Genomic DNA, 27,995 nt, shown 5'->3' with positions numbered 1-27,995 from the left:
TGACAGGTTCCACACTGGCAAGTGGGAGTTACTGTCAGGATGTGGGGATGTTTCCAAGGTATTCATTTAAATTAATGAGTGTGTGTGTGTGTGTGTGTGTGTGTGTGTGTGTGTGTGTGTGTGTGTGTGTGTGTGGGCTGTGAGGGCTCACCTAACAGGATGATGATGCAGATGAGGATGGCGATGATCGCTCCGGTGCCCAGTCCAGCTGCGATGATGCGCTCCATGTCCACGCAGTCTCCATGGTGATCACACTGACACACCTTGACCCTCAGGTAGGACGTGTTGGACATGGGCAAGTTGCCCGAGTCTGTTATTGTGATGGGAACCTCGTAGAGCCCACTGGCCAGGAAACCTATCCGCAGTCGGAGCTGGGCGTGCTCACCTGCGATGACACAGATACAGATGAGTCACTGTCACGACTCCTGGAGGTGGTTACAGGAAATGTTTCCAACTGTTGTAACAAACTAACAACAAATGTTTTTACTTTTTTCTTTGCAAAAAACTTTCCTCAACAAATAAAGAGAAGAGTTTCCTGCATCTTCCTTTTACCTGCTTTCAAGGATACGACTTCACCCGAGGCTTGAACTCGTTTAGTGCCGTGTTACTGAACGACTTCAGTCAAAAGGAGAATAAAATGTTTATTTCTAAACAGTGCCTGCTACAAAGTGCAAGTGCTCTCCACACATTTGATGCAGAGTGCAGCAAGCAGGGGTTTACTGTGAGATGCAGCTCTTAGCTAAGAGGAGAAAGATGATGATTTTTCCTCTTTATATTGTGTTTCTTACAGAGACCAAATGGTCTGACAGCAGAGCTAACGGACAGTTTAATGTGCGAATCGCAAGTATCTGATAAACTACGGCATGTTTGAAAAGATGAAACGCTCGTTTTATACCTAAAATGTGTCACAAGAGTTTTAATCGCTGCACAAAATGTATTGATGTTCGCTGGTCCAGAGCCTGATGAGTGCATTAATTATAGACAGGTCTGTTCAAGCTTCACCCACACATCACATACAACAGGTTTCTATTTATAGAGTTGTTTGAAGTCTGTTTGAATTTGCCGAGCTTTCATCATGTTACCACCAACATGTGCTACGACAGAGCGAGCTAATGTTGGCGTTGATATAAACCAAACAACCTGACCCTCTATGATGCTCCGTGAGCTGCACAGACACGTGGGTGGAGAGAACAAGTTCACTTTGAAATGCTTTAGTTTGGTTTAGAGCTGCTAACCAGCCCGGTTCTCCCTGTCTCACATCTCCTCCCTGTTAGCTGAGCAGGTCACTGTTGTGGTGAACTCCAGAGTTTCCTGTCCAGCTGTCAGATGAACTCTGACTCCACAGTGATGCACTCAGCTGGTGACAGCTCTGTAGAGTTTGCAGTAGGTGGAAAAGCTGCAGAGCAACACAAAGACTGCAGCTGGAGTCGGTCCACATCACTACTGTCTGTTTCTCACAAAGTGTAAATGTGTGAACGACAAAAGCATAAAAACTAAAAGAGCCCACACTGTGAAGGTTTCCTCAATAAACTGTTACAGATGTTTTCATACAGCTCAGTAATGACACGAGTCAAGAAGAGGCAGAGGAGGTGTAGAGAGATCAAGCACTGCAGGGGGAGGAGCTCCACCCGACCAGCAACCTGGCTGCATCATAATTTACATCAGTGTTACATCATCTAACGCCAGCCTTCAAACCCTGAGCAGGGCTGACATCTCTGTGACTGCAGCCTGACTGACATCACACTGCCGCTCTGATTTACTGGACCTTTACTGGGCCTCGTTATCACATGTAGAGAGACAACTGGACCATCAGGGCACTGAAAGAGCAAATGAATTAGCTTATTGGAAAGTGATGCTGTCATCATCTCATGATCTGTGACTGACAGTGACAGATTTGAAATCTTGGATTCCTCCCACAGACGGTTATTAGCTGATGAAAGTGCAGCGAAAAACGGAAACATTATGCAGCACTGACCGTTGAGGCGATGCAGAGTCCAGTTGCGACGAACATCTGAGGGACGATTGGCCAGCTCGAAGGCGAAGGGCCCAGCATTGGGACTCAGGTCGGGGTCGCTGGCTGTGAGGTTGAGAGCGTTGGGCTCCGGCCTCTCGCACATTTCCACCTCCGGCGGGAACACGTGAGGCGCATTGTCATTGATGTCAGTCAGGTAAATCTGAAGGGTGCCTGTCCCACTGGCAGGGGGGGTACCTGCAAACCAGCAAGGAAAGGAAATGAAGCATGCATGCATTTGCTTCGGCTTATCACAGAACATTTACTGCACCAGACGTGACGTAGTTCATTTCTACACGTGGTCCTGAGGTGTGATGCTGCAGGAGATGCTGCAAACTGAGACAAATTAAATCTTTCCTAACATAAATTAGCTCTCCACGATCAGCCTGTAAACCTTTCTCACATATGTGGGCTCGATAAATGATTGCTTTATATTTCATCTATAGTGAAAGGTTTCCTTATCAACATGATGGTTCTGCATCTTTCCTTAAATAATGAGTAACAACACTAACAAGAGACACAAATCGACTGAACTTTGAACCAAAATCTGCAGATTTTTTCATTTTCCCACATGAAGCAAAGGAAACATGGTGGGAACACGTTCCTCTGTAAAGCCCAACTACAAAGAAATAATAGAAATATTAGTCATGATAACTCTAATGATGCTTCCTGTAATAAATCAGACACATTACTTTGCAGAGGACTGTGGAGCATGCAGTTTGACATATCGTCATTAAAACAAAGTGCGTGCAGCACTGCACATGTGCAGACTGTGCAGCACTGCACATGTGCAGACTGTGCAGCACTGCACATGTGCAGACTGTGCAGCACTGCACATGTGCAGACTGTGCAGCAGTGAGACGTGTTGCACTTCAATCACCTACATGTAGATTCTCTCTTTGTGCCATTAAACTTCATTGTGAGCAAAAACAAATCAAACACATGAGTGAGCCACAATGTCGGCCCGACCGCGCTCTTTTATTACACTGCTGCTTAATGTGACGCTGTGGGGAACAAATCCACACCTTACTCCAGTCTGACTGAACAATCCTCAACGACCCGCGCTGCTCAGAGCAACGTGTGGAGACACGTGATGATACGCCATCGTTTACTTTGATTAGTCAATGATTCAAATGTACTGAACGCAGCAGGAGCTGCAGTGTGTTCAACAACAGCTGGTGGTCGTGCACACACGGTGACCACCAACACACTGCAGACGCGCTCTTGCACAAGCTTGTGTGTTTGTCTGTGTGTGTGTGTGTGTGTGTGTGTGTGTGTGTGTGTGTGAGACAAGGGCAGAGAAAGTGCTAAGACCGTCAGTTAGCAGGAAGCTGCAGCACAGCGGGCTCTCTGTGCAGAGAGGTCCACGGTCGACTGCATGGACCGAGCTCTGCTGAATGACATTCCCCTTCAACAATTTTCCACTTTGAACAGAGAATCCTCTTTTCTCTCTTTTCTGTGGCTATAAAGAACAACTGTGGTCAGAAACAAAAGGGAGACTTTGGACATTGTGCACTAAATAGGCAGGAAAACATCTCCATTAGTAATCAATGAGAGTGCTGTGTCCTAAAGACCGTCTGTGTAGTCCTACAAGAGGTGAAGCATAATTGAATAAAGATGGAACAATCTGTTGCTCACAGGGGAAGATTTGTCCACCACAAGGCCGGACTCTGTAACCCACGGGCTGCACGCTGAAGCAGTTTCACACACTCTGTTTCTCAAACATCCTGCTGGCCTGATGTTTGAGAAACAGTAACTATGATGAATCAAAGATTACTTCAGCAAGAAGTGCCAAAACACACGGTCTGTCCCTCAAGTGGCTTTCAAAGTGAACCAGTCCCAGTGTGAAACGAGCCAACTTTACAGCAGAAATAAACCTGTTTATAGGGTTTGAATCTCCTATAATAATGCACCTGACTATGAGTTTATTCTTCGACTTATTCATTCGGTTCGTGACAGATGTGTGCAGCTGTCTGCTCGATGGACTCTGTGATTCTCGTGCTCTTTAACCTGTTGGCTAATCTGCTGATGCCCATGCAGCAGAAGTTGGTGTTAGTCCAGTGAATCCACTGCCCTGTGCACAGACAACAGTTTCCCACAGTTCACCTGAAGAAACAGCTTCAGCTGCTTATACTGATTAGTGATCCTCGTCACTGGGATGTTCCCCTGCAGCCTACTGAGGTCTTCCTCCATCTGGGAGAAATGTATGTTCCCTGACCTACTGGGAAAACCGCCTCTGAGTGCTGTGGTCGCTGTCACGTCGTTTGCATGGAGGTCTTACTGAGGTCTTCCTCCATCTGGGCAGGACTCGTAAAATGGCTAGCCTGACATCCCGGGGCTAGCGATTTTTCCAGTCGGGCTACCAAAATCTATCTCTGCCCTGCCCGTCGGGCTATCATAGGAAAGAAAAATATATGTCAATGCTTTTGCATTCTTTGGGAAATGTAGCTGGGTAATTATGTCATTGGCATCGGTGAGCCACTGTCAACATGTGACATATTGAAATCGCGTTTGAATTTGCGCTTGTTTTTTGCTACTAGGGATTTTGAAATTTTGCGAGCCCTGCTGGGAGAAACGTATCTGCCCTGACCTAAAACCGCCTCTGAGTGCTGTGGTCGCTGTCACGTCGTTTGCATGGAACATCTGATTTATTCCCAAACGCTCGCCAACTATTCTCTGAGAGGAAACTGTGAACAGAAGCAGCCATTTCCTTTAAAACCAAAGCTTGTGAATCGAAGCATTTTCACTCTGAACTTGAACATTTTTGGTTTTTGTGTTGCACCTTTCCCATGAGTGTGTAGCAGTTAGTGAATGTTTGGACACAAACATGCAAACTAGATGCAAACTGCAGGCAACCAGAGCAATCGGCCACACCAGAGCAATCAGAAAGGTTTTGATGCAGCGCCCGCTTTGCAACCAAGTTTGCTTAAAAAGTGGGTCCTAGCTCTGGCATCAGTCTTTGTGACGGCTCCGACTGCACCATCGAGGAACACAGAGTGCACGTCCTACAGACTCAGCAGTGGGAACACTGGTTTTGGGGGGTTTGAGTGTGACTTGTGCTACCAACTGTAGTTATCAAGATAAGGAAGCCTTTTCATACTAACAGGTTAGTTATATCAGTGGTTAAACCACTAATATAACTAACAGGTTAGTTATATCAGTGGTTTAACCACTGTGATGTTCTCCAGCACTTATTTATTTTACCAAGAAGCACAATTCAACCAAACCATGTTATGATGCCAGAAACCTGCTGTGTGAGCAGTTTGTGTCATTAGTTTAGCTCGTGGCTGCTTCCATGCAGCACTTCCTGCTGCACTATGACACTGACTCCACAGTGAAGCAGCACACAGTTAATGAAGGAGCACTGAGGCATGGTGAACACAATCCACCTCTGTGTGTGGGGGATGGGTTGCTGCCTGTAGGTCTCACCGTTATCAGATGCCATGAAGGTAACGTTGTAGTGGTTGTTCTTGATATATGGAGACTCTCGGTCAAGAATGGCGATGGTGGAAATCTGTCCGTTAGCCGGGTTAATCTCCAGCCAGTTGGCGGGGTCATACATCTTGGAGTACCTGTGTTCAGAGAGAGAGAGAGCCAGCATGAGAAGCCACCACAGAGAGGCCTCTTTATCTGCTTCTCTGGCTGCACGCCGAGCAGCCCCTGGGAGCTGATGTATGGGGACTGCGGCACGCTCTCTCAAGGCACCACAACTCATTCATTTACTCTCAGGAATGAATTCAAACGTTAACTCTTAAAAACGATAAAGAAAGACTGTTAGTGAAAGAATCTTTACTGGCACTGGAAACAAGAAGAGAGCAATGAAAGCAAATTCCTGCAGACTGTTGATGAAATGAATTCATGTACGAGACTCGAGTCACGCATCTGCATTGCTGTTAGCATAAAGTCCTCTTTCAAACACTGCACATGGATCAAACAGCACAGCTTCAACAAATGAAAGCAGGTCAGCCCAACAGTCACCATGAAGCAGGCATGAAAGGGAACATTATCCAGTTAGTGTGTTTGTAATTGGTGAGATGAAACGGAGCACAGATGGAGCACGCACACAACCGAGAGCAACAAACAGCAAAAACGTTCTGCTGGCCCGCTCTACACACCGCACAACTCGCTTTGTGTGTGTGTGCGTATTTTTGTGAGCGCAGTGTGCGTCCACTATTGGCTGTTGCTAGGCTACAAAGACTTCAGCACTACATTTAGAAACAAATAGTGGGATGTAAAAGAAAGGAGGATTGGGACAAAAGCATCGGTCCTGCAGGCTTTCTGCTGAGCGTTTGGACGAGTGCTGCAGCATCTGAACCTGCAGCTGCACTCAAAACAAAATCCAGCTTTTATATGAAAAGTGGCCGAGATGGAAGATTCTGTTAATGCGTTTAAAATGAGACCTGACCAGCAGAAGAAAAACTGTCACAGAGGAGGAGCTGCTCACAATGATGCCTCACAGACCTCACGCTGAGAGAGCAACATCATGTCTGTCATGTGAAAACTCAGAGTAGTCGCTCGCCGAGCGGTGCGCTGGCTGGCGTCACTCTGAGCAACAATAAGAGCTGTTTCAGAAAAGCTGTTAAAGTTGGTCAATCTTCACACAGAGTTCAACCTGTAATCTTGAAATCTGCATCATCAAATGACCTCACAGGTTTGTGATTTCACACAAAGATCACGTTTTCATATCTGTGTGGGGACGATGATGCTCTCTCTGCTAACGCCTGAACCGAACCACAGCCCGACCCTGACACTGAAACTGACGGCATGTTGTCCCCACAAAGATATGCACACACACACGCGTGTGCGAGGTCAGGATGATGGCTGTGCTCGGACTCTGGATTTACAAGTAAAATGATTACTGAGGAAGGTTAGAAGCAGCGCTGCGCCTCCTTTGTTCTGTTCGCCTTCCACGTCTCTGCGACGACTGTGTGAGCAGCAGGAGAGCAAACAGCAACACAGACGTGCTGATTTCTCTGTTTTTGATCAAAAAGTCTAAAATTGTGTCTGGAAACGTTGAATTGTAACATTTTATAAATTCTCAGCTTCACACGAGACGAATTTTCTCTAAAACGAGGTGAAGAATGAGCAGCTAATACGTCAGGTTCAGCTTTAATCTCACTGCAGCCATCAACATGCAGATGAGCTCTGAATACATGTAGAAAAATACATAAATGTTGGTGAATTACAGTCGACTCAGATTTAAATTTTTCAGTGACCGTCGCTGACACAATTTATTCTAATAGATGTGAGACTAATTTAAAGGCTCCACATATTTAAATGTTCTTCTTATCAAATTGAAACATACATTCACGTCTCTGCTCAACAGTTTATTGTTAAACTACAAACTGTGATTATATATTTAAGGATTATTTCAGTGCACAAAAGGTTTCCAGGAGTTTATTACCTGATACTTTGCCTCATGTAGCGGTCGGGGTCCTGCGCAGTGAACGTGGTCAGCATGGACCCGGCCGACAGACCCTCCTCCAGTCGCATGGACTTCGGGTTCGGGCGAAACTCCGGGCTCTCGTTCAGATCCAGGATTCGAACAGAGACGGTTGCCGTGGACTGACGAGGCAAGTGGATGCCGCGGACCAGCGTGACCTCGTTCTCCGCTTCCACAGTCAGCATGAAGGAGCGGGTGCTCTCGTAATCTATGGGCTGCACAGACAAAGCCAAGGATGACAATGACGCCGACGTCAACACGTGCAACCTGAAGCATCATCTCCTCGTGTTTGTCTGGAACATGTCAGACAGCATAAACATCCCGATCACGGATCTTACAAACCGACCACACTGACAGCCGAGCACAGCTGCTGCTTTTAGATCTGTGAGAACGTCATTCTCGTGTCTTTGTGTGCGTGTTGTGCATCCAAACCACACCTTGACCACCGTGAGGAGGCCCTCGTTGGTGGTGGGGTCAGTGGGGATGGAGAAGCGTCCCGTGGGGTCCCCGGCGATGATGCGGTACACGGCGCTCCAGGCCGGCGTGTGAGGCTGGTCTTTGTCTGTCACGGTCAGGTTAGCCACGATCACGTTCACCCTGTTCTCGTGAACCTCTCCGAAGAACTGAAAGAGCAGAGACTCGATGACACAGCGATACACAACGCTGCGGTGAACATCACAAACAAACAAAGCTTTGCCACTGCAAACAGCTCTCTGTCACGCAGAGCCGAGTGCGGCATATCTGAGAGCACACCGCCCACAAACACTGCTGCTTCCTGTCCAGCCGGTTCAGCTTTACTGAGGAGCATAAACATATCGGATGTTTCATTGGCTTTTCACTCCTGCACCATCTGCTTGCTGCCAATAAAAGCTCAGAGAGCTTTAGTGTCGTTTAGACGACGCTGCCTCTGTTTGCTGATGCAGAGCCAGCATGCTGTGTGTGTGTGTGTGTGTCTGTGTGTGTGTGTGGACCTACTGTCTCTGTGGTGAACTCTGGAGCATTGTCGTTGACATCAGTGATCCTGATGACGGTGGTGGCGGTGTTGGAGAGGCCGTAGGTGGGGTTCCCCTCCATGTCCGTGGCCTGGATGATCAGGGTGTACTGCGTGACTTTCTGCGATCACAAACAGAAAGCATCACTGATTTTGCAGCCTGAAGCGTCCCACTGCGCATGATGTGACTCTGAAATAAATCTAATTAAAACCATTTGACAAGGGGACTGTCATTTTGTCTAATCACCATTACAGCTGATGATTTACTCAGTGCTACTTAAAAATAATGTTCAGAGACATGATGACTGCAAAATTGCTTCACACTCACTCCCTGTACTAATGTAAGAGCGTTTCTGCTTTCGAGAGCACAATGATCCCATTTTTAGGGCAGCTCACTGCTGATGCTCTAAAACTGATAATGTAACTCAGACCTTAATTACAGAACCCGCTGCTCTATGATAACACTACAGCTGAGCTGCAGATCACCTGACAGATCACCTGACAGGTCACCTGACAGGTCACCTGACAGCGAGACGATGTTTAGACTTTTTTCTTTAAACTGAAATTTAAAAAGAATAAAGTGTAAAAAGTGATGGAGACTTTTAAGCTGCTGAACTTAATCCAACCTCATCCTGGCGTGTTGACCGTGGTTACTTCCTCTGTATTGCCTCGTTTTCTTCTTTCTGCAAAGTTGGATTTTTCTGTTTTTCAGGCTTTTAAATCTTCGGTCGTTGTTTGCTGCACATTCTTTCTTTTCTGTGACGATGCTTTTATTCTGTTTTTAATCGCTCTCTATCATTACGCTGTCTGTGTCATCTCATTATCAGCTCGTCAGTCACCTATGAAAGAGCAACCTGCACCAAGGCTGCCACATAAATAAACTTTGGTTGATTGACTGAGAACAAGAGACGAGTGCAGATTACTTTGTCAGCTACTTCAGGCTTTGTACTCTAATAACAGCTGCAGCTGTGAGCCCCCAGTGTGCCCAGAGTCAGTTTGCCCTCCAGTTCAACTGTTTGTTCGTTTTGCTTCTTATATCAAACGTGCAGATTTTGCAACTATAACTTTTAGCTACGATGGAGCTGCGATTCCAGATTTGATCATCCAGACGGAGTTTCTGCTCCATGTTGGACTCAGTGAGGCACAAACATCACGACAATTAGAGCTGGTTGGACACTCCTGCCTGGCTCCCAGAGCAGTTTACTGTTTGTGGGGCTTCCTTCTGAAATGTCTCCATTAGCTTATCATGCTACATTTTATATATGTGTGTCATTTCAGCACTTTTCATGTTTGCAGATGTTTGCTCCTCATTGTTGCACCTGAAGGTGCAGCTGCTGTGATCTGGTTACACTGACACTGACGGCTGCTGGTTCCAGATCATAGCTGTTACAGTTTTCTGCCCCGTGCAGCTTGATGAGGTCAGAAGCTTCAGTTTAAAGTTCCAGTTGCAGCTCAGAAACACGGGAACAGCCTCCCAACAGTCACATCAACAAACAGAGCTCTGCTTCTTCTTTTGGAAACTTTTTGTTAACAATGTTTCAAATGCGATACAAAAATATATAATAAATATATAATAAATATATATTACACAACATGATGTAGCAAAAAAATGGTGTGAATTTGTTATAAGGGTTAATAAATGTGTCAGTTCTGGTTATGTTTCGATGGGTTGGGTCTTACAGGGTTAATAATTAATATCAGTGACGGTGGGTGTTACAGAGAGACGTATCTCAGCCATGCAGGTCTGGCTGTTGGCACAGAGACTCAGCTCAGCTGCTTTTATTAGGTAAACAGGTTAATCTGACCTGCGAATCACAGACGAGCTCAGATACAGAGCTCTGAGTGAACAGTAGGTACCTCTAAAAACAGACTTCGTCAGTGACTATTACTGCTGGCGTGCAGACAGCACGGCCTCAGACAGATGGAATTCAGCTCTGCTGACGTAAGACTTTAAAAAGCTGTCTTTATGCTGCTGGACACACACTCAGGCTGAGACGCAGCTGCTCCATATGGATTCAGATATGAGCGTTAGAAAATGTTAACATACACACCTCCCGATCAAGGCCCGCCGCCACAGTGATGATGTCACCAGTCTTGTTGTTAATGGTAAACATGTTGGAGGAGGGGCTCTGGGGATTCTGGGAAAGGATTTTATATCTCAGCATCCCGTTGGCAGTTTTTGGATCATCCTTGTCCACTGATGTCACCGTCATCACGAAGGATCCTGCAGGGAAGCACACAGCAAGTCAGCACACATATGCCAGGGAAGGAGTGATGTAATCCACAAGTTACTGTGTGTGTGTGTGCGTGTGTGTGTCTGTGTGTGCGTGTGTGTGTGTGTGTGTGTCTGTGTGTGTGTTGGTACCAGGCTTGGATCCCTCGGGGACGGAGCCATTAAAGATGCTGTGAGTGAACTCTGGTCTGTTGTCGTTCTGGTCGATGACATTAATGACGATGTCGATGGGGTTCTCCACCTGATTCCCATTCAGGTCCACTGCGTGGGCTCGCAACTATACACAGACACACAAACATGCACACACATGCTTTTATTAGCAGAGAGACAGGTGAAGACAGTAATAAACTGCTTCCTTCCACTGAGACTAATTACGAGAGTTTAGTGCTCTGAGAGACCTCAGGAGATAAACGAAGCAGCCCACAAGGTTAAAGGAAGCACAAGTGCACGTATAGCAGGAAACTGAGCTAATAAATGGATCTCAGGCACCTGTGAGTCACTTATTTTATGAACAAAGAGCTCACACGTAGTTTAGATTGAATGCTGTTACCGTGCAGTCTTATATCAGTTTTCTCTTGCAGGGGCTAAAAAGCAAAACCGCTGAGAGGTCGAACGATTTGCCAACAATCTGACAAAACTGGTGATTACTGCTGAAATAGAAAATGTTAAATAAGATTGCAGCAGAGTTGTACAAGTGTGGACGAGGACAAACCCTTTGCATGGTGAAGAAAATCCCTTTTATGGCTGCAGAGTAATTCAAGACTGCTGTGCAGGATTTAGACAGACATGTTTCTTTGTTAAAGATCAAGAGGAGACTTCAGGCTCCAACCTTTGAGGATGCAGCACACGCACAAACCCCATAACACACAACAGAACCACTAAGGCTAGGTTGTGGTTTGGGCATGCATGGCTGCCAGTGGATGTCCCACACCCACAAAAGCAAGAATTATACAGAAGCGTTGTGTTTGTACACATTGATTCAAAGGCATAAAACCTTATTGGAGCACATTTCATCGGTCAGCTGGGCAACGATCCTAAACAAATGGATAAAACAACCAAAGAGCTTTTAAGGTGGCATAACTTGGCTGAGTCACCTGTTCTCAGTCTGATTAAACTGCTGAAGATGAAACTGAAGCTGGGAAGTCCAACAACAAGGAGTCTGCATGAAACTGTGTCACAGCCTAATGGGTTTCTATGGACCCCAGACTTCAGGCAACCATAAATCACAAACACAAAATATGAATTATTATTATATTTATAACAGGAATGGTTCTCCCACGTTTTAACAGTGATTCTGACATTTTGTCACATTGTGACAAATATTTACTGTGTACTTTGGAAAAAAATGTCACAATAACCCAGCAACTAGTTTTGGATCATGAATGAAAAAAAAATATGCTGAAAGCAATATTCCAGTCTCAGTGCATCAAACAGTCCCACACTGCTTTTACAACTAGGGCTGGGCCACCGTTCACGGTAATACTGGTGTAATGTTGGGCAACGATAAGAAAATGAAATATTGCGATAGAATATGGTTAAAACACGCAGTGCCTTTGTTTACATACGCACATGGTGGCGACGGAGAATGAGAAGAGTGAAAGTGGATCGTTGAATGAAACAGATGAACTTGAACTGGTTTGTAAAAATGCTGCAGCTTCACTGGTGTGGAACTGGTTTAGCTTTCGTCCGTCAGATACACAACAAAGCACTATTTTTGGTAGCGCATGCTAGCGGGCCGTCGTTATTACCGTGTTGTTTGGAAAATACGGCACACTTAAAATCAATCCTTTGATTTTTCTGAAAGTCGACAGAGCCCCTTATAATCCCGTGTGCCTTATGTATGAACTCTGGTTGTGTTTACTGACCTCGAAACTATTTTATGTGCACGGTAGGGCTGGGCGATATGGCCTAAAATTCATATCGCGATATAATTTGAAGCATGTGCGGTAACAATATATATCACGATATATTATTTTCTTCTCTATATCGTATTTTTCACACTATAAGGACTTAAAATCCTTTAATTTTCTCAAAAATCGAGAGTGTGCCTCATGTATGAATTCTGGTTGTGCTTACTGACCTCGAACCGATGTGGACAGAAATCTGTTAAAAACGTTTTAGTACAACTTTGGTAAGCCGCACTGCTTGATGGATTGTCAGAGCATTACGACTGCCGTAGTGAGGAGCTTCGCGGAGTAATCTGGGTCCTAAACTTCGTCTTCTTCAGGTCCTAAACGCCGTCACCTTCAGGTCCTAAACGCCGTCACCTTCAGGTCCCAAAGTCAAACGAACACAGAGTAAAAAACTGTCTAAATTATTTCATTTTTAATAAAATCATCAGCGTTGCTGCTTTACCAGGTGTAACAATTAAGTTTAACATCCAGGCATCCATGAAAACAGAAGTTATTACATTTAAAGGAGTTAGAAGTTAGCAGGAAGTTAGCTCGCTAGCTTCCACCTAAACATTTCATACCATGTTCTGAGAGATTTTTGAAACTAATTCAAACGTACAGCTCTGCTATCACTTCCAACATAAATGAAGACAGAAAACTAAACAGCAGTGGCGTTTGCAGGGTTACTGAAGTTGGACTACCTGGTATATAATGATGTGCTACGTGATTGCTAGCGACACAGCTATGTTAGCATAACATTAGCACAGTGAAGCTGGAGGATGAACGCCAACCTTTTTCCACTCGATAAAAGTCATTAATGAATCAATGTTACGGAAGTGGAGGAAGCGCAGTTTTTGGCTTTCCCCATATTTCAAAAGTGCTTCATCTCTTTGCTGTGACTGTCGGCATATTTTGCAGATGATAATGGTTATAGCCGCTGCGATGCTTTCGACCAAAACAGGCGCAGCTTGATGACATCATCAACAGGAGCTACCGCGATAGCGCGGTATAGTCAAAATCTCTATCGTTGGCCAAATTTATATCGTTTCTATCGTATATCGTTTATATCGCCCACCCCTAGTACACGGCGCTGTCTGTCAAATGTTTCAGTACGACTTTGCTAAGCTGCGAAGCCGCACCGCTTGATGGATTGTTGGAGCATTACGGCTATCATAGGCAGAGCCTCGTGAACACAACTGGGTAGCTGTCACTGTTTTGTACACCATTAATGTGGAATGGCTCGTCTGAATTCAAACTATGATTTTAATAAACTTGACTGTTTATTTTTAACTGAAACATGGCTCGGATGCACCAGTTGTTCTCACCGAGGCCTCCCCACCAAATTTTAATTTCTCTTTTTCTATTAGAAGTGGTGAGAGAGGTGGTGGGACTGCATCTTTAACCAACAACACACTCACCACCAAACACATTTTATTTGACCATTTTACCTCTTTTGAATTCCATGCTATTGTTTTAGCAGCCCTCCAGTTTTATCTGTCACAGTTTACAGACCAGCTAAAGACAGTGCTGCTTTTATCAAGGGATTCTCAGAAGTTTTAACAAACATACACTCAAAATATAACATGATAATTCTAACCGGTGATTTTAACCTGCACATAGATAATCCTTCTGACCCTGCATCAAAAGAATTCTTAAACATGCTTCACTGTTTGGATTTTACCTGCACGTCACGCAGCCGACTCACAACAGAGGACACACCCTGGACCTGGTCGTCACCCATGAGCTGTCCACCAGCGTGTCCTCTGTTGTTGACTTGGCTGTCTCTGACCACTACTGTGTGTTTTTTAACATCATCGGTTTTATTCAGCGGGAGACCTCAGTGCGAACTGTGAGGAGGCGCTATCTAACCTCTGAAGTGGCTGCAAATTTTACCAGGGTTTTAGACGAATGCCCCCCTGTGATTTTACCTGCACCCTGTGATTTTATTTTTAATCATTTTAACAGCAAACTGAAGAAAAGCCTTGACTCCGTTGCTCCACTCACCACCAAAATGATTAACGTAAAACATTTATCACCCTGGAGAAACGAAGAAGTCAAAAAACTCAAAAGGAATTGCAGGGCAGCAGAAAGGAGATGGAGGAAAAATAAAAATGCAACCAACCATCAAATACTTTGCAACTTAAAATGTACAATAATACACTAAGGAATTCAAGAAATTCATACTTCACCAAAATAATCAGTAATAACGAAAATGATCCCAAGGTCCTCTTTTCCACCATAGATCATTTATTTAACCCTGATTTTAACAGCTCCCACAGACTCGCTGTGTGAGCAGTTTGCAGACCACTTCAGGGGAAAAGTCAGCGCCATCAGATCTGATATTTTATCCCCTCTTCACTTTATGGATTTTTTGAAGCTGAGCTTTTATACATGATAAATTGCTCTCTTCAGTTGGGTGTCTTCCCTGCTGCCTTTAAAACGGCGGTGGTGAGGCCCCTTCTGAAGAAGAGCAATTTGGACTGTAATGATTTTAATAACTACAGACCTGTATCCAACTCACCATTTGTAAGTAAAACTTTAGAAAAACGTGTTTTTACTCAGATTAATGATTTTCTGAATGATAGACAGATCCTGGAGATATTCCAGTCTGGATTCAGGGTGAACCACAGCACAGAGACTGCTCTCCTAAAGGTTTTAAATGATCTTAGATGTAACTGGGACTCCCAAAAGCTCTCAGTCCTGGTGCTGCTGGATCTAAGCGCAGCCTTTGATAGAATCGCTGCAAGGGCTCCCCGTCTGTTTCAGGATCGATTTTAAAGTTCTTTTACTGGTTTTTAAATGTCTTAATGGTCTTCTTATCTCTCACATCTGCTTTTACCATATGAACCCTCGCGGACCCTGAAGTCCTCTGGTACTGGCCTTTTGATTGTCCCTAAAGTCAGGACACATGCTCACACTCGCACTACACTGACACTACACTCGCACTACACTCACACTACTCTCACACTCACAATACACTCGCACTACACTCACACTACTCTCACACTACTCTCACACTCGCACTACACTCAAACTACACACACACTTACACTACACTTGCACTACACTCGCACGACACTTACACTACACTCAAACTACACTCACACTACACTTAAACTACACTCACACTACACTTACACTACGCTCACACTACACTCACACCTCACTTACACTACACTCACACTACACTTGAACTACACTCACACTCACACTACAATCACACTCGCACTACACTTACACTACACTCGCACTACACTTACACTACGCTCACACTACACTCACACTCGCACTACACTCAAACTACACTCACACTATACTCACACTACGCTCACACTACACTCACACCTCACTTACACTACACTCACACTACACTCACACTCGCACTACACTTACACTACACTCAAACTACACTCACACTACACTCACACTACACTTACACTACACTCACACTACACTCACACCGCACTTACACTACACTCAAACTACAGTCACACTCGCACTACACTCAAACTACAGTCACACTTGCACTACACTCACACCTCACTTACACTACACTCACACTACACTCACACTCGCACTACACTTACACTACAGTCAAACTACACTCACACTACACTCGCACTACACTCACACTACACTTACACTACGCTCACACTACACTCACACCTCACTTACACTACACTCAAACTACAGTCACACTTGCACTACACTCACACCTCACTTACACTAAACTCAAACTACAGTCACACTTGCACTACGCTCACACTCGCACTACACTTACACTACACTCACACTACACTCACACTGCAGTTACACTACAGTCACACTACACTTACACTACACTCACACTACACTCACACCACACTCACACTACACTCGCACTACACTCAAACTACAGTCACACTTGCACTACACTCACACCTCACTTACACTACACTCACACTACACTCACACTCGCACTACACTTACACTACACTCACACTACACTTGCACTACACTCACACCTCACTTACACTACACTCAAACAACAGTCACACTTGCACTACACTTACACTTGCACTACACTTACACTACACTCACACTACACTCAAACTACCGTCGCACTACACTCGCACTACACACACACTACACTTACACTACACACACACTACACTTACACTGCACTCCCACTACACTCACACTACACTTACACTCGCACTACAGTCACACTACACTTACACTACACTCACACTACACTCACACCTCACTTACACTGCACTCACACTTGCACTACACTTGTACTACACTTACACTACACTCGCACTACACTTACACTACACTCAGACCTCACTTACACTACACTCACACCTCACTTACACTACACTCAAACTACAGTCACACTCGCACTACACTCGCACTACACTTACACTACGCTCACACCTCACTTACACTTACACTCAAACTACAATCACACTTGCACTACAGTCACACTTGCACTACACTTACACTACACTCAAACTACACTCACACTTGCACTACACACACTACACTCACACTACACTTACACTCGCACTACACTTACACTACACTCGCACTACACTTACACTACACACACACTACACTTACACTGCACTCCCACTACACTCAAACTACACTTACACTCGCACTACAGTCACACTACACTTACACTACACTCACACTACACTCACACCTCACTTACACTACACTCAAACTACAGTCACACTCGCACTACACTCGCACTACACTTACACTACGCTCACACCTCACTTACACTCGCACTACACTCACACCACACTCGCACTACACTTACACTACACTCACACTACGCTCACACTACACTCACACCTCACTTACACTACACTCACACTACAGTCACACTTGCACTACACTCACACCTCACTTACACTACACTCACACAACACTTACACTACAGTCACACTACACTCACACTCGCACTACACTTACACTACACTCAAACTATACTCACACTTGCACTACACTCACACTACACTCAAACTACACTCACACTCGCACTACACTTACACTACATTCACACTTGCACTACACTCACACTACACTCAAACTACACTCCCACTACACTTACACTCGCACTAAAGTTGCACTACACTTACACTACACTCACACTACACTTGCACTACACTCACACCTCACTTACACTACACTCAAACAACAGTCACACTTGCACTACACTTACACTTGCACTACACTTACACTACACTCACACTACACTCAAACTACCGTCGCACTACACTCGCACTACACACACACTACACTTACACTACACACACACTACACTTACACTGCACTCCCACTACACTCACACTACACTTACACTCGCACTACAGTCACACTACACTTACACTACACTCACACTACACTCACACCTCACTTACACTGCACTCACACTTGCACTACACTTACACTACACTCACACCACACTCGCACTACACTTACACTACACTCACACTACGCTCACACTACACTCACACCTCACTTACACTACACTCACACTACAGTCACACTTGCACTACACTCACACCTCACTTACACTACACTCACACAACACTTACACTACAGTCACACTACACTCACACTCGCACTACACTTACACTACACTCAAACTATACTCACACTTGCACTACACTCACACTACACTCAAACTACACTCACACTCGCACTACACTTACACTACATTCACACTTGCACTACACTCACACTACACTCAAACTACACTCGCACTACACTTACACTACACTCCCACTACACTTACACTCGCACTAAAGTTGCACTACACTTACACTACACTCACACTACACTTGCACTACACTCACACCTCACTTACACTACACTCAAACAACAGTCACACTTGCACTACACTTACACTTGCACTACACTTACACTACACTCACACTACACTCAAACTACCGTCGCACTACACTCGCACTACACACACACTAAACTTACACTACACACACACTACACTTACACTGCACTCCCACTACACTCACACTACACTTACACTCGCACTACAGTCACACTACAGTCACACTACACTTACACTACACTCACACTACACTCACACCTCACTTACACTGCACTCACACTTGCACTACACTTGTACTACACTTACACTACACTCACACTCGCACTACACTTACACTACACTCAGACCTCCCTTACACTACACTCACACCTCACTTACACTACACTCAAACTACAGTCACACTCGCACTACACTCGCACTACACTTACACTACGCTCACACCTCACTTACACTTACACTCAAACTACAATCACACTTGCACTACAGTCACACTCGCACTACACTTACACTACACTCAAACTACACTCACACTTGCACTACACACACTACACTCACACTCGCACTACACTCGCACTACACTTACACTACACACACACTACACTTACACTGCACTCCCACTACACTCACACTACACTTACACTCGCACTACAGTCACACTACACTTACACTACACACACACTACACTTACACTGCACTCCCACTACACTCACACTACACTTACACTCGCACTACAGTCACACTACACTTACACTACACTCACACTACACTCACACCTCACTTACACTGCACTCACACTTGCACTACACTTACACTACACTCACACCACACTCGCACTACACTTACACTACACTCACACTACGCTCACACTACACTCACACCTCACTTACACTACACTCACACTACAGTCACACTTGCACTACACTCACACCTCACTTACACTACACTCACACAACACTTACACTACAGTCACACTACACTCACACTCGCACCACACTTACACTACACTCAAACTATACTCACACTTGCACTACACCCACACTACACTCAAACTACACTCACACTCGCACTACACTTACACTACATTCACACTTGCACTACACTCACACTACACTCAAACTACACTCGCACTACACTTACACTACACTCCCACTACACTTACACTCGCACTAAAGTTGCACTACACTTACACTACACTCACACTACACTTGCACTACACTCACACCTCACTTACACTACACTCAAACAACAGTCACACTTGCACTACACTTACACTTGCACTACACTTACACTACACTCACACTACACTCAAACTACCGTCGCACTACACTCGCACTACACACACACTACACTTACACTACACACACACTACACTTACACTGCACTCCCACTACACTCACACTACACTTACACTCGCACTACAGTCACACTACACTTACACTACACTCACACTACACTCACACCTCACTTACACTGCACTCACACTTGCACTACACTTGTACTACACTTACACTACACTCACACTCGCACTACACTTACACTACACTCAGACCTCACTTACACTACACTCACACCTCACTTACACTACATTCAAACTACAGTCACACTCGCACTACACTCGCACTACACTTACACTACGCTCACACCTCACTTACACTTACACTCAAACTACAATCACACTTGCACTACAGTCACACTCGCACTACACTTACACTACACTCAAACTACACTCACACTTGCACTACACACACTACACTCACACTACACTTACACTCGCACTACACTTACACTACACTCGCACTACACTTACACTACACACACACTACACTTACACTGCACTCCCACTACACTCACACTACACTTACACTCGCACTACAGTCACACTACACTTACACTACACTCACACTACACTCACACCTCACTTACACTACACTCAAACTACAGTCACACTCGCACTACACTCGCACTACACTTACACTACGCTCACACCTCACTTACACTTACACTCAAACTACAATCACACTTGCACTACAGTCACACTCGCACTAAACTTACACTACACTCGCATCTCACTTACACTACACTCACACTACACTCACACCTCACTTACACTACACTCGCACTACACTCGCACTACACTCACACTACACTCACACCTCACTTACACTACACTCAAACTACAGTCACACTTGCACTACACTCACACTACACCTGAACTACACTCACACTGCACTCACACTTGCACTACACTTGCACTACACTTACACTACACTCACACTCGCACTACACTTACACTACACTCAGACCTCACTTACACTACACTCACACCTCAGTTACACTACACTCAAACTACAGTCACACTCGCACTACACTCGCACTACACTTACACTACGCTCACACCTCACTTACACTTAAACTACAATCACACTTGCACTACAGTCACACTCGCACTACACTTACACTACACTCAAACTACACTCACACTTGCACTACACTCACACTACACTCAAACTACACTCGCACTACACTTACACTACACACACACTACTCTTACACTACACACACTACACTCACACTACACACACTACACTCACACTACACTTACACTCGCACTACACTTACACTACACTCGCACTACACTTACACTACACACACACTACACTTACACTGCACTCCCACTACACTCACACTACACTTACACTAGACTCAAACTACAGTCACACTTGCACTACACTCACACTCGCACTACACTTACACTACACTCGCATCTCACTTACACTACACTCACACCTCACTTACATTACACTCGCACTACACTCACACCTCACTTACACTACACTCAAACTACAGTCACACTTGCACTACACTCACACTACACCTGAACTACACTCACACTGCACTCACACTTGCACTACACTTGCACTACACTTACACTACACTCACACTCGCACTACACTCAGACCTCACTTACACTACACTCACACCTCACTTACACTACACTCAAACTACAGTCACACTCGCACTACACTCGCACTACACTTACACTACGCTCACACCTCACTTACACTTACACTCAAACTACAATCACACTTGCACTACAGTCACACTCGCACTACACTCGCACTACACTCACACTACACTCACACCTCACTTACACTACACTCAAACTACAGTCACACTTGCACTACACTCACACTACACCTGAACTACACTCACACTGCACTCACACTTGCACTACACTTACACTACACTCACACTCGCACTACACTTACACTACACTCAGACCTCACTTACACTACACTCACACCTCACTTACACTACACTCAAACTACAATCACACTTGCACTACAGTCACACTCGCACTACACTTACACTACACTCAAACTACACTCACACTTGCACTACACTCACACTACACTCGCACTACACTTACACTACACACACACTACACTTACATTACACACACTACACTCACACTACACTTACACTCGCACTACACTCGCACTACACTTACACTACACACACACTACACTTACACTGCACTCCCACTACACTCACACTACACTTACACTACACTCAAACTACAGTCACACTTGCACTACACTCACTCGCACTACACTTACACTACACTCGCATCTCACTTACACTACACTCACACCTCACTTACATTACACTCGCACTACACTCACACCTCACTTACACTACACTCAAACTACAGTCACACTTACACTACACTCACACTCGCACTACACTCACACCTCACTTACACTACACTCGCACTGCACTCACACCTCACTTACACTACACTCACACTACACTCACACTGCACTAGCACTACTCTTAATAAGTGGTTGTGACCATTTTGTTTTGCTAAACATTTCACCTTTATGAACCGATTTATTTCAGAAATGCATGTACACACTGACCCACATGCACTTGTGCCTCCAGCCCAGGCTGCAACAACCCTGTGCACAATACAGTTTGTACACCTGTTACATAAATACTCCTTTCCTGGCAATTTTAATGCATTTTGTTGTTTCATCTTGGAAAAACGTTTTGCACCAGCGTGTGAATCATATGGTCCTCTCGAATGCCTTAAAGAACAATCAATGAATGAAATAGCTAACAGTGATTATTGCAGAGGCAGCTGTGGTTCAGGAAGCGCGTGTTGCTTTACTGCACATAGCGATCACACTTCAAGCGCACTGTGAGTTCAACTAAGCCACGGCCCAGACTATCCCTTGAAGCAGGACGGGGTACGTGCTCTGTGGCCTAACACAGTCATGACACACATCAGTGGAATTGGACTTTGGTGATCAGACATGGTGTGGACCACCTATATACTGAAAGAGGACCCTTAAACTGCTTATTATTCGAATACTGGTCGGTCACGGCACATGTGCCAAAGACCAAACTGTGCAGAATTTGGAGATGCTCTGGGATGATTACTTTAGAATAACATGTATGCAGCCTAAAGTTTATACCAGCACCTGCAGAAAACATGCTATATGCCATTTGTTGTGTAGTTGAATGCATCTCTGGAGGTTTCAGCATAAAAGCTACAAAACAGTGCTTTGTAATTAATATTAAATAATCTGCTCAAAGATCAAAACCATCAAAGCTAACACAAAACTTTGGAAAAACAACTTTTCAAGGAACATATTCCCAACTTTGAAAATCAAACATCTATTTTATTTTTGATGTTTAAATCAGGTGCATATGTGATGTATTTATTCAGCATAATGTGGTCAAAGATGCTGAATATAGGTATTGATTGGCCCTGATAAGTCATTCCTTTACAGTGCATCTGTATGAGGCTCTCAAAGAGCCAAAGCCTCCCTCATGAATAAACATGCAGGCCAATCCCAGCTCCTAGCTCTGACAACTACATCCAATCACATGAATATTCATCACACAGCTTAAATGCAAATCAACCTGCTGCGACTCCAGATTTCCACTCCCCCGTGTGAGTTGTGTGTGCATTCCTACAGATCAAAAGGTTAGACTCTGCTCTCGGAGCTGTTTGTGACGGTAGCAGATATAGTAAGCAAACACCAAGTGGCATTTTTAAAGGAATTTCTTCATCATCTCTGCATGAGAGAGAATAAATCCAGGAGAGAGTGACAGCACAGATATAACATGAAAACGCGAGGGATGACACAGAGCAGCGTGCTGACTGGGAGCAGACTCGTGCCTGCAGAGGCAGGTCCTAAGTGTTAGTGTCAAACCGCATTTTATGTAATCTAAGGTGAAACTTTTAGTACTTTTAAAGTTACTTAAATAGAAAGAGCCCATCTTTGGCTGGCCACAGAAAACACTTTGAAGAGCACACACTAACACTGTGACATATCTACCATGCAAGAACGGAATAAACGCTCAGCAGCAACAGAAGAAGGAACCGAGACGCAACGCTGCAGACGTTTGTATCGCATATTAACCACAGACCTCGGTTTAACATGCAGCCAGAGGAGCTAACACACCGATCACTAAAGCATTCATCATTTGCTGCGTCTTTGACCTTCGCTGTCACGCCCACAGTCTTACGTGGAAATTGGAGATGTGCTCTCTGTCCAGAGGCTTGGTGACCGACAGCTGGCCTGAGATGGGGTTAATGATGAAGATCCCAGTGGGAGGCTGGTCAGCCCCAGGTCCCGTCACACTGTAGCGCAGCATTCGGTTCTTATCCCGGTCTGAGCGGATCTAAAAAATAGAGAGAAAAACAAAGGGCACAGGAAGTGTTTACTACAGGAAACGCAGAGCTGGCAGAGCAGTGACGGTGGTAAATAACAGCAAATCTGGATTAAAAAACAAACTTTCTACGTTGAAGTTTCTTTGTGAGCATCTGCTGCTGTCATGTATTCTGGGAGCTGCTTCTCTCTGCTGAGCACGACTGCCATCTTTTTATAAATGTAAGAATATAATGACACCAAAAGTGGAGCTACGTTGTGAGTTTGACCTGGATGTGTCTTGTGTGTCACGATGACTTTAGGCTTGCACAGGCAGCACGCAGCAGGAGCCTGGAGCAGCTCAGCAAAGGAAATGTGATTTGTGGCGAAGCTAAAATAAACTGTGATGTCTGGAGCACCTTCAATATCCTGCACATTGTCCACATCATCACGGCATTAAAGAGCGAGGGGGTGCTGCAAAGATACTCGACATGCACACACATGTTTACAAGTCTCAGAAAAAGATGAAGACGTGGGCGGAGCCAGAGGGAAGGCTACACTCATCAAAATCACTCAAACAGAAGCAAAGAATAAATGATCCATGCACAAATCAAATTCAGTCTGAAAGGTAAGCTGCCTCTTTCTCCATCTGCACGGCTCATTGTGCGCTAAAGAGCACAGACCTGCCGGAGCTTTCACAACACAGACTATTTTTCCTAAAGTTACATGTAGAAATGGACCAGCACTGACATGTAGTCTCATATTCTGCAAAGGCCACATATAACAGCACTGCATCTCCTGCATATACACAGCTCCAAACAGCCAGTATGCCAAAGTTGCTGCTCTTAGGTTGAATGTGCATTTGTAAGAAATAATGTTGACATTTGGTTGTTTTGCTGTTTGTGTTCTGCTTTGAGATATTAGAACAGACTCACAGTTCTTTACACTTAAAAAAGTAGATTATAGATCTACGTGTCTGACTCCCTGAGGATCAAACAGTGTGAGTTTGAGGCTCCTGCTGGATAAAATAGTTCATACCGAGGCTAACACTGCCGCTGCATTTCTCTACCTACTTCATCTCTATTACAGCAGTCACAGCTGCATAACTGGTTTCATAATAATTACGTATTATGTGTGGAGGCTGTTTGCTCTGCAAGGCTGCCATTGTTAAAAGTAACTTAACTAAAGTGATTTATTACATGTGTGCTGTGTCAGAAGAAATGTTGCCAAAGGTCATGGGGTTACAGGAAGCAGAGCTACGTCTGATTCATGAGGAACAAAGAGCCTCATGTCTTAGTGCAGAGTTTAGATGATGGATACTGTGACTCTCACTAAGCTTTGGGAGTGAATGTAGCTGTAACATGAAGTCTGCTAACATGTAGAGAAAGCACTGCTCATATCCCGACTAAACCACTGAAACCATCTCTGTTGATCAAAATTAAAATTATATTTAAATGAAAATATTCCTTTAAAAAAGAACCAAGTTTATTTGAATATGAACAATGGTCCAGCTCTCCGACCCAAGTGTAGCTGCCCTGCCTGCAGCCTCTGCACAAACGCAGCTGAACTAGCCCGACAGAGACGACTCCAGCTCTGCTGAAGAAGAGGTTTCTGAAGAATGACGAAGGCCAGCATCAGAACTTGTTTAGCTTCGATATATTTCCACATGGACCTCGGTAAGCAAGGTTTTATTTTGTGCTTTGAAGGCACAGACACTACTCATTTTTCACGGCACACTTGTCTAACTCAGCATTAGTAGTGTTTTATCATCATATTTGGACTCTTCATAGATGTCATCATTGAGTTCATGTTTTATTCATACGTGCATGTCTGCTCTAAAATTTACTGCCGCTGTAAATCTCTGATTGGCTCTGAGGTCACTGGATGTGACCCTTTAAGTGTTTCTAAAAAAAGGGATTGGCCGGCTCTTGGATTTACGTACGCATCGTGTCTTTAACACAAGTGCCTCAGGCTTTAAAGTTAAGTGTAACTATATAGTGCAGAAACCACATGATATGCAGAGCAGGTAGATTAAATTGTTCATATCATGTTCGAGTGAAGTAAGTCAATAATACAGCAATGTTAAATCTCGCACGGGATTTCAGTCTCGCTTTGCATCGTGGTTTGAGGAAGGCGTCCGTCTCAGTCGAGTCGAGCAGCCGCCGCTACTTCTTTTGGTTTACCAAAAAAAGATCATTGGGTGGTCGTTATATTCAAAAAGTCTAACTCGTAATTTGAACACAAAAATTTTACGTAATTAAATCATGAAAGATCTGTACGAAATTCAACAACTTCACTTGTTCTTGTTAAGATGACCTGATACAATCTAGTCAGAGTGGTTAGTTGCTGGACTCATGAAATTCACTGGAGGCAGACAACTACACGCCCCGTGCATGCTAGCGCTATTTATTGTGGTTTAACCTGTCAAGGACAAAAACGTAGCCTTGAAATCAAAGCTTTTTGTGATAGGCCAGGATTGGTGGTTCGTGCTGTTGCCTCACAGTAAGCAGGTCCTGGGTTCGAACCCGCAATCTGGCGCAAATGGATGTTTGTCTCTATGTGACAGACTGGTGAGCTGTCCAGGGTGTAACCTGTTGCTCTAGGGTTATGCCCCTGCAACCAGGCTAACGACAGGAGGATGGTAGTTGTTGTAGATCCCTTCAATGTTTAACCAGACTCTAGACTTTGTTGAACATTATGTAATATGAAGACAACATGTGGTATTTAAGTGACCGAGCAGTATCGGGGTAACAGTTATTGAATAGTGTTGAAATAAAATGACAAAATTATGAAGGATTCAAACATTCAGTTCAACTTACTTCATCTGAACATGTTTCAATCGCGTTTTCTGAACACACAACAGGTTTATTGAACATTTAAGTTTCTGCCAAAGCAAATCATTTGTGTGCAGCCAGAGTCCACTGCTGTGTAAACCCAACATGGCCTTTTTTCAGTGCACGCTGCAGCATTCAGGGCTGAGAAGTGAAGAGAAGTGAAGAGAAGTCGATTTGTTGTTCTGGACCAGTTGAGGTTGACTCACAGTCCAGTGATTCCACACAGACTCTTGTTAAAATACTCTGTTTGACACCAACTTACATCTTTTACCTTTTAAGACAAAGTTCATGAACATATCTGTTAAATTTGTGAATTAATGGTAAACTTCTCTACGATCCACCTGAAAGCTGATGTTTTTGCTGTGACAGATGTGTGCCATCACAGTCCACACCTCATCTAATGTCATGTAATGTCAGTCGCTTAACTGAAGCTGCTGCTTTTTGCATATTTTAATGCAATTATGTGAGAAATATTACAGCTTGCTGCATGGCTGATTGTACTGATTATTCAGTCTGTGCAGCAGTGTTTCCAGCAATCTCCTAGCAGGTATCTGTCTATCTGCAGGCATATGTGTGCTTAGTTGGATTTACTAGTTTACAATCCTTCCCTTTGTTCAGCTCAGGCGCTGCTAACCAGCTAGCTGCTTCCTGTCTCGAGTGTGCGACTGGCTGCAGCTGGTACTGCGTCCGAGGACAGCTGAGCTCATTAGTGAAGCTGAAGTTAAACCACAGGATATGAGACTCATTGAGAGCTGGTTTATTGTTTAGGTCTCACAAAGCTTTTGGAAAATCAAATATTTTCAGAGGATAAACTTGTTAATGTCAATCATAAATGTTCTTGTCTGTGTCCCTCCTCTGCTCCACAAACACTCGTGGGAAACACTGCTCTGAGATGCACATTTATGGCCGTACCCTGCTAACCAAGCAGGCTAGGCTGATAGCATCATGCACTAAATATCAGCAGGATTATCATTAGTGATGTGCGATTCCTTTCCTTTCCGATCCCAAACCAAGTAATACTCAGGGTGGTATCGACGATACTGATCCGATACTTTGTACAAAAACATATTTTATTTATTGTAT

At 44.4% G+C, this 27,995-nt stretch overlaps 1 protein-coding gene across 2 annotated transcripts in view; it reads right to left on the bottom strand.

Moving 5' to 3' along the window:
• LOC146502341 (cadherin-2-like) overlaps positions 1 to 27,995 on the bottom strand; it is a 109,783-nt gene that overhangs the window by 25,307 nt on the left and 56,481 nt on the right. For both annotated transcript variants that reach the window (XM_085131829.1, XM_085131828.1), the window contains exons 5-13: positions 23,957 to 24,112; positions 10,811 to 10,955; positions 10,497 to 10,669; positions 8,430 to 8,567; positions 7,892 to 8,077; positions 7,416 to 7,669; positions 5,441 to 5,583; positions 1,976 to 2,209; positions 152 to 385 (exon numbers count right to left, since the gene is read on the bottom strand). In XM_085131829.1, the coding sequence (XP_084987955.1) occupies positions 152 to 385; positions 1,976 to 2,209; positions 5,441 to 5,583; positions 7,416 to 7,669; positions 7,892 to 8,077; positions 8,430 to 8,567; positions 10,497 to 10,669; positions 10,811 to 10,955; positions 23,957 to 24,112 (1,663 nt within the window). The remainder of the gene's footprint in view (positions 1 to 151; positions 386 to 1,975; positions 2,210 to 5,440; positions 5,584 to 7,415; positions 7,670 to 7,891; positions 8,078 to 8,429; positions 8,568 to 10,496; positions 10,670 to 10,810; positions 10,956 to 23,956; positions 24,113 to 27,995) is intronic.

Source organism: Neolamprologus multifasciatus, chromosome 15 (genome assembly GCF_963576455.1).
Source record: "Neolamprologus multifasciatus chromosome 15, fNeoMul1.2, whole genome shotgun sequence".
NCBI lineage: Eukaryota > Metazoa > Chordata > Actinopteri > Cichliformes > Cichlidae > Neolamprologus > Neolamprologus multifasciatus.
Note: the sequence above shows the minus strand (reverse complement) of the source record. Positions and strands in the feature narration are given on the sequence as shown.